Source organism: Sitodiplosis mosellana, unplaced genomic scaffold, assembly GCF_009176505.1.
Source record: "Sitodiplosis mosellana isolate CC-2019 unplaced genomic scaffold, AAFC_SMos_1.0 Smas_scaffold_11, whole genome shotgun sequence".
NCBI lineage: Eukaryota > Metazoa > Arthropoda > Insecta > Diptera > Cecidomyiidae > Sitodiplosis > Sitodiplosis mosellana.
This window is the reverse complement of record NW_022595253.1, coordinates 3150539-3159035: the sequence shown is the minus strand read 5'-3', so window position 1 is coordinate 3159035 and position 8497 is coordinate 3150539. Positions and strand designations below refer to the sequence as shown.

The 8497-nt window shown below is 35.2% G+C and overlaps 1 protein-coding gene across 6 annotated transcripts; it reads left to right on the top strand.

Annotated features, from left to right (window-relative positions):
* On the top strand, nucleotides 1-8222 carry LOC129567466 (carboxypeptidase D). 6 transcript variants are annotated; one of them, XM_055444361.1, is made up of 11 exons: nucleotides 24-455; nucleotides 3486-3711; nucleotides 3788-3834; nucleotides 3916-4201; nucleotides 4342-4481; nucleotides 4572-4619; nucleotides 5235-5264; nucleotides 5448-5635; nucleotides 5707-6084; nucleotides 6458-6541; nucleotides 7071-8222. In XM_055444361.1, exons 2-11 carry the CDS (start codon nucleotides 3512-3514, stop codon nucleotides 7215-7217), a joined length of 1548 nt encoding a protein of 515 aa, XP_055300336.1. In that variant the 5' UTR covers nucleotides 24-455; nucleotides 3486-3511; the 3' UTR covers nucleotides 7218-8222. The 6 variants fall into 6 exon arrangements, with proteins under 6 accessions (XP_055300340.1, XP_055300339.1, XP_055300336.1 ...); XM_055444364.1 differs by lacking the exon at nucleotides 6458-6541 and having other exon boundaries at nucleotides 2-455; XM_055444363.1 differs by lacking the exon at nucleotides 5235-5264.
* The last annotated feature ends 275 nt before the right edge of the window (nucleotides 8223-8497 follow it).

Below are 8497 nucleotides of genomic sequence, written 5' to 3'. Positions count from 1 at the left end.
TCAGTTGAATTTTATCAGCTGGCCTGAACGGTCGCAAATATCACAACAACACACTTCCACTGTGTTCCATTACACATCATTTTTCCGTTAATTTCGTTTATAATTTTTTCCATCAAGTGAATTGGTTTGGTTGAAATTTTTACAATTTTTTCCGTTGCTTCGACTTCGATTGGATTCCTTTTTTCGGTTAAAAAAAACTATCTTTTTCGTTGTAATTTCGAAAAAACTAAAAAAATTAAAACTTCGAATTTTTGTCATTATTGGTGGACAGTTTTACCTTTGTTAAACTAATTTCCAATTGAATGTTGCAATTTCGTGTATAAAAAGTGGCATTTCTGCAGATTGTTATTGGTTGTTTTGAAACCATTCGTTTGTGGGACACAAATCTTAAAATAACACACCATCGATTTACAAATCTTTATGTATTTTTCCAAATTGAATTTATTAACATTTTGGTAAGTTTGATCGAGTGAATAAAAATAGACAACAATCATCAAGTCATAAATTTCAACTCCTTTCCAAAATTAAAAAGTTTGATGAAACGACAGATTAAGCGCGACAATTCGAAGAAATCTCCATTTGATCTACTTCTTAGACCATTTCTTCTTTTCTCTTTGTGTTTTTTTTTCTACGAAGAATTTAATCATCAGAAGTGTTTTTTTTCTGTATTTATTTTTTTATTTTTCTTCTGTCGCATAAATTAAGTGAGTTTTGAGTGTTGGAAAGTCGCAGATAACGAAATGTCAGAAGAGAATCTGTCGTCATTAAGACTAATTGATAGACAGCAAGCAGATAATTCAGAGATTTATTTCCAGCTTTTTTTTTAAATAAAAGATTATTTTTTTCTCTTAATTTGTGAAATCAAGAACTTTCCCCAAAAATTGGAATGGATTTTTTTCCATATATGAAAGAGCTATTTTGTGGAATTGCAATTAAACGTTGAAAACAATATTCAACGTTTTTTTTGTTTATAAAACTCTGCTGTGCTCTTGATAACATGTTCATGGTCACGGATAAATCATGTTTTCCGTTTGAATCCGTTTTTTTTATCAATGTTACGTGGCTGAAGATATATATGTCAATATATGCATATGTGAATGCAACAGCAGCAAAACAACGACAATGAGCAGCAGCAGCAGTGCGGCCACACATGGTACGGTGCATAGGCGATGATTCCAATGCACGAGTGAAAGAGATACATATTCTGCATTGAAATGTTGCATCCATGCCCATAAATGATGATGATGACGCGCGCGCGACTCCATATTCTATAAACATGAATACACACGAATACGAAATGAGCGCTTTGTGTTGTTGATTTTTTTTTTTCGTTCGTTCGTTCGTTCGTTTCTTTCGACAATAAGAATGCGGAACACGAGTAAATCATCTTCGTTTCACTTCACCATCGTCTCTTTTGTACGGTTGTTCTCAATCGTTTCTTCGTGCAGTTCAATAACAGCAGCAACAACAAAAATAGCTTCAACTGTGTAATGTGCCATCATTGAATCCAAGCAGCCACAACGTACGTATGGCACGCTGGCTGAGTCGCGCGCAAACCAGTCAATTCTCGGTGTATTCTTTTATAGCGCATTGTCGTAATGAAATCAAACGAGTTTCATGGCAGAAAAAAACAAACAGTACATATTAAAAATACCAGATATATTTGGGCCACTAGGTTAAGGGAGGCGGAATTTTTGTCAAACAGCCGTTTGATCGTCAATCTAATTTCATAGTTTAACTACTTACTGGCTCATATTCAGTCAATCTGATTTCAGTTTTTTTTCTTCACATTATTCTTTTACTCATCATTTCATTGAAGACAAGTCACAATTAAATCAATGTGTATTCGAGGGTCGAGCGTGTGTTTTTGTTGGATTGCTTGCGTGGCTTGTCAATTTCTGTGCTGGAATCTAATGAGACCATGTCTTTTAATCTCTTCGAAAATCTGGCACACGACAAAAAAACATACACACGTAACAAAAAGCCAAACACACACACACATACACCATACAAAGAAGAGTGAGACTTGACTTGTAAAGCTTGTGCTAATTTTTCTCTTCACATTCGATCAGTGACGGCGATACACACGTCGCAATTGTGGTAGTACCAAGTATTCATTACTCAGTGCTCACACAGTAAAATTAACACGTTTTTGTTACCACAATCACAGCCGTAAGAATATGATCATTCTGACGGAAAGAAAATACAATTAACATAATTTGCAAACGACCCAAACACACTCTCAAAATCAATCTCTGAGCCGGACCAATCATGCAGAATATCGTAAACATGATTACAAATGCAAAATGCACGCGCATCGTAATTTAATGGAGCAACTCACAATTTACCAGAGAAAAAGTTACTTCGTCTTAGTTCATTTACACGAGATACCTGAACTTGCTCTTCTTGGCAATTTAAGAATGCGTCGCAAAAAGAACTTGAATCGGGTTTTCACTGTAGGCTACATACAGTTTACATATATCTGATACAGTCTGTAGCAAAGTTGATGAACGTTTGTCATTTTCTGATTAAAATGTCAAATATAAATTGGGATTTCAGAGACGTACGACTACTCTGGGAATTCCAAATGTAAACCATTAAAGGAGATTTTTGCCATTAAATAAATTTTCACGATTGTATATCAATTGATCTGTAAATCTGGAGATCGTTTCACATGTTTTAACGAAATTGTCTCGTTTTTTACTTTGGCTCATTCGTTCGCTTGTGAACATTGCAGAGTCTTTGATGTTTGAATAACCGAATGTTTTGATGCAAAACAACAATGAAAACACTGACAATTAAATCGGTATCTGGGCCCTGACAAACCACGAGCTTTTTGCTGCTGTTTTTGCTGGTTTTTCCGTTACCATTTGTTAAATATATGTTACGCGAGTGACAAAAACAGAATAAGAGAAAGTATTTGTGTTTTGGTACGAGCAAACAGTCTAATTGAGTTGATTGTATTAAAATAACCGAAAAATCCGTTTGAAAAAATCAATTCATTGGAAAATGTTACAATCACAATGAGATAAATTGTTGCACAATTTACTCTTCTACTCGCAAAATCATTCGGTGGTTTGAACGTAAATGACTTTTTCACTGATTTTTTTAAATTTTGATTCACTCAATTCATAAAAATATAAAAATATTGACATAATGGATCATAGCTATTTGTTAACTGACCAAACACTCAACAAATTTTCTAGCGAATATAAGTTTAGAAGAAAAAAAAATAGAAAAATTACATAACATTTATCATAATATTATAAATTACATTAAGATTCTCAGCGGAAATCTCTATAATTAGCGAATTGTTTGACGATCGACTGACCTTTACATTTATTTCCATTGTTCTAGCAAATTTCTTTGTCCATTCAATGTGATATACCCATAATTTGTCGTTTCACTTTCAAAATAAAACAGAATAAATGGGAAAAAAATAAATAAATTCTGATGTATTTTTCTCGTGTGATTTCTTTTTATAGAACGATTAAAATTTGCGAGAGAAAAAATGGCATTTACGCAGTCATTTGGAACACTAGCTGCTGCAGTCACGCTATGTTTATTTGTGGTTAATCTGAATATTGAAACTTGTAGTTCACAGCAATTAAATCAACTTAATGATTATTCTGGTTCAAGACCGTACACACCTGATCCCGGTTTACTGGATTTTGTCTATCACAACCATGAAGACATGACACGCTTTTTGAGGTAAATGAACATTGAGTTGTTTATTGTTTTAAAATTTGAATTGAAACGAAAGTCACACGAGATAATCTTTCCGCAGAGCGACCAGCGCTCGTTATCCCAATCTAACTGCATTGTATTCAATCGGTAATTTTTTTCAATTTTTGACTATGATCCATTATTTTTATATTTTTATGAATTGAGTGAATCAAAATTTAAAAAAATTAGGTAAATCGGTGCAAGGACGTGATTTATGGGTAATGGTAGTTTCGGCCAGTCCATACGAGCACATGATCGGCAAACCTGATGTGAAATACATCGGAAATATTCATGGCAATGAACCGGTGGGCAAGGAAATGCTGTTGCATTTAATTCAATATTTGGTATCGAGTTACTCAACGGATCCATATATTCGCTGGTTACTTGACAACACCCGCGTTCACTTTTTACCGTCAATGAATCCAGATGGTTATGCCGTTTCGAAAGAAGGCACCTGCGATGGAGCTCAAGGAAGGTAAGCACGCCTATGAAAGTTCACTCTCATTTTTTACACAGAGTAGAAGAGTTCAGTCAAAAAAACATAAGTGTTTAATCAAGAAACATAGAGACAGCTGCAATGAATTAAAAAAAATCAATCATCTCTTCCAAATCTAGATACAATTCCCGTGGTTTCGATTTGAATCGCAATTTCCCCGACTACTTCAAGCCAAACACGAAGCGCGAGCAACCCGAAACCGATGCAGTCAAAGATTGGATATCAAAGATTCAATTCGTGTTGAGTGGTTCACTTCATGGTAACCATTTGTGTCCCCCAAATTCATTTCAAATTTTAAAATAGCTTGGTAACATTGACCCAATCTATTTTTTTCCATTTTTAAATGCAGGCGGTGCCTTGGTCGCTTCATACCCTTACGACAATACACCATCCTCTAGTAAGTATCTATTTCGTATCGAATCAATTTGTGTGGAAAAAATAAAATTCAAGGCCGAATTATTTGATTTTTCGTGAATTCCCATTTGGTTTGTTAACATTTCAATGTGCACGAGTCAGTTTACGAACGCGAGCGCGCGTCGCGAAATCGGAGCGGAGAAAGTGTACAATGTTATTTGTTCTAATTGATCGTTTTGTGTGTAATGGAAGTAGAAAAATGTGTTTTTTTTTCTTTCTCCACTTCGGAATCTCGTGTTGAATTCGAGATGGAAGTCTATAAATGGCAAATGATTTGAAATGGCAAAGAGTGTCAAGTTCAGGTTTAAGCGTAATTCTTTAGTTCCGCTTAATCGGAACACATTTTTTTCTCTTCGGCTGAAATGTTGTTGTTTTCGCCAACTCGACTCGTTCGATAGATATTCTCTCATTTTAACCAATTTTCGAAATCTTGTTATTCGTTTTACTCTTTTTTTTCGCTCCATCCGTTGATGCACATAATAATGACCGAAGTAAATCGATCTAAGTTTCGCAGAGAGAAAAAAAATCATATGTGTAACATGATATTTACAATTTACTCATTTTTCTGTTTCCATTGAACATGTCTGAACTACGTAAGGAATTTGTAGGTCGTCAGTTTTATGCAAAAGTAAGTGTATAGCTGAATCAATTTCTGTCAATTTGATCTTGGTTGGCAATATCCATAGGTTTTGACGCAGTGACGACGATACATCGCAATGATGATGCTGATAATTATTGGTTTTGGAAAATTCGTATACAAAATGCAATAACTTTTTCTATTTTCTCATTACATATTCCCTACTTGGTGCAGTGTTTCAAAACTATGCATCGCAGCCGTCGTTAACACCAGACGATGATGTATTCAAGCATCTATCGCTCACATATGCCAATAACCACGCAAAAATGTCGCGTGGCGTTGCATGCAAATCGGCTACACCTCAATTTGAGCAAGGCATCACAAACGGTGCTGCATGGTATCCACTCACAGGCGGTATGCAGGTTGGTTCACCAATAAATTTTTATTCGTTTTTACTTCTTTTACACTCGATCAACGTGTTTTTTGTTGGCAGGATTACAACTACGTCTGGCACGGTTGCATGGAAGTAACATTGGAGGTGTCATGCTGTAAATTCCCACCGGCACATGAGCTGCGCAAGTATTGGGACGACAATCAGCTATCGATGATCAAGTTCTTGGCCGAAGCTCATCGCGGTGTGCAAGGTTTTGTTACCGATGGAAACGGTTTACCAATCGAACGTGCTTCGTTGAAGATCAAGGGCCGTGATGTTGGCTTCCAAACAACACGGTACGGTGAATTCTGGAGAATTCTTTTGCCTGGTATTTACAAACTTGAAGTGTATGCTGACGGTTTTGCACCGCGAGAAATCGACTTTATGGTCGTCGAACAACATCCAACTCTATTGAATGTCACATTGCAGGGATCTAAGGTAAGCAATAAATTCAATGGAACCAATCACTTATGAATGTCTTTGTAAATAAACTGAATTCAATCCAATTTTGTAGCAAGAATATCCCAAACCCAAACAACAATACCAGCATCATACTCATAGAGTCAACAGCAAAAAAAATAAACACCAAAATGACGACGATCGTATTATTTTCCCATCTTAAATTTATTTTCTACCTCCCCAAAAAAAACCACTCCACAAGAAAACCAACTCTACACACCAAATCCACAATAAATAAATTACTTTGATATTCCTTAAGTAGAAGAAAAGCACATCCAATTTTTTTGGTTAACATAAAATTAATAATCAACTCTAGAAATTCAGTTTATTATTTCACAATATTATCTCAAAGGAAAATGGAAAACTAAAACCGCGATTGGGTATCAAAAAAGCATATCAATTGGCTAAACTCAATCCCGTCGATACTAGAATATTTGTAAGTTAAAAAACCGTGAATCCCAAATACTCAATCACTCTATCGCTCTTGCTCGCTCTCTCTCTCCCGCATGCTTTTTGTACATATAAATTGCTACTGCACGATTCACTGTCTACTGTGTTTATTTCATTGATCTAAAACGCACTTGAGTGGCGTGCAACAATTTCATTGTTTTATATTTCTGTGTGTTTATCAGTCAGTCCTTACCATTCCATTTTTGTATTCGCATGTGTATATAGCCACTGTTTTTCACTGGTCGAATTCAATTAACATATCATTCAATGTTTGTTGCCGTTTAAATTGCTTCTAATTATTTTGTATAGAATGCTCATTGGTTTGGCGATTTTGTGCGCAGTCTGCCAGCACAAAATTGCTGTTCAGTGTTTATTTCTCTTTCTTTCATCTCATTCGTGACTTTGTTTGCAGTTTCTCTTCTTCCATCTCTGTTGCTTGTTATATGTTTTTTTTTATTACTTTCAATTGATTTATGTGAATGTCAATAAAATGCTGTCTAATTGTTATTTTGCAGCGAAATGACGGTCCATACTATCGACCAATTCACGCATCGCAAAACCAAATGTACCGGCCACCACCGCAACATTTAGCCAACGATCAATCGTTCATGGGCAGCATCCAGACTGGATTTAGTACTCTTCTCAATAATTTGTTCGGCTAAGCTGATTCCATCAACATCATCATCAATAACAACAACATTCCCGATCATACGGTTCACATGCTGCTGTTTTCCATTCCAGTGTTAGAAACCGCGAGCTCCACCGCCACATCTCACATTGTTCTGTTTTTAAGTGACATTAAGTTTTTACTACGAAGACACAATTCTTTGCTTTTTTTTTGTTTTAAAATAGATTTTTTTTTTGTACATTGAAACTCACACACACACAAACTCACACTATCTTTATAATATTTAATGTTGAATAAGGCACAAGAATGTTCGATTAATTTTTTTGTGAAATTCTTTTGTTATTGTTGTCAATTTAATCAATTGTATGCGTCTTCATTAACAATTCATGGTCTGTTATGACAACATATTTTATTATTAGCTGCTGAAATGAGAGTTTAAACCTTCCGAAAAAATCAACAATAACAACCACAAGAGGAACAAAAGTTATCATTTTAGCCGAACGTGTGTTGATTGAGCATGCAGAACGAGTAGTAAAGAGTGAGGAAGACGGAAGAAGAGACAGACAACCATACGAACCAAAGTAACATTCTTCCGAAAAAAAAATACGCTCACATACACACATCAACACATAGAGAGTCAAGGAGGAAGCATTATTAACGATTCAAAGTGTATTTAGAGTATATTGTGTTTAGGCAAGCATCTTTAATCTATTGAAGAAAAAAAGAAGAAAAAGTAGCAGCAGCAAAAAGCATCCGCTCCATTTCATTCCATTCCATTCTGTAAATCGCGTGCGCGCCCGTAATTTAGAAGTATTCCTTTTGTCAAAAGAAAATCAAGAAAAATCACATTCGATTGTTTTTTGTATCACATCATCTTAGCTTATTTATTTTAGTTTATCATCAAAAAAAGAATAGAATATAAATGAATATGATTTAATCTTAATAGTGCAAACGCTGCAAACAAAAAGAAAACGTATGCGTAACGAATGAAAAACACTTCAAGTGAAATAAACGATTCCATGGAAAATAAAAACTCCAACCTCTTTTCGATTGTTTTCCTCTCTCTTTCCCTCTCTCTCTCTCTCTCTCTCTCTCTCTCTCTCTCTCTCTCTCTCGTCTTTTTTCATTGCTTTCTTTGATTTGTTTGTTTTATTGTGTGTCTATGTTTGGCGAAGATGTAGTTTCGATGTCATGCATATTTAACGGTAGTTTCATAAATATGCCCGCGTCTTTGTGATGAATTCAAAGCCAAACACCCAATGGTTCGAAATGAAATTGCATTTACTCACTCTCTCTGTGTCTGCCTGACTCATG

What these genes read in the sequence shown, in the direction of transcription:
- LOC129567466 (XM_055444361.1), top strand. Translation starts at nt 3,512, where the DNA reads ATGGCATTTACGCAGTCATTTGGAACACTAGCTGCTGCAGTCACGCTA. An exon ending in GACATGACACGCTTTTTGAG is followed by an intron (nt 3,712 to 3,787) that starts GTAAATGAACAT and finishes ATCTTTCCGCAG; the next exon opens with AGCGACCAGCGCTCGTTATC. An exon ending in CCGTCGATACTAGAATATTT is followed by an intron (nt 6,542 to 7,070) that starts GTAAGTTAAAAA and finishes GTTATTTTGCAG; the next exon opens with CGAAATGACGGTCCATACTA.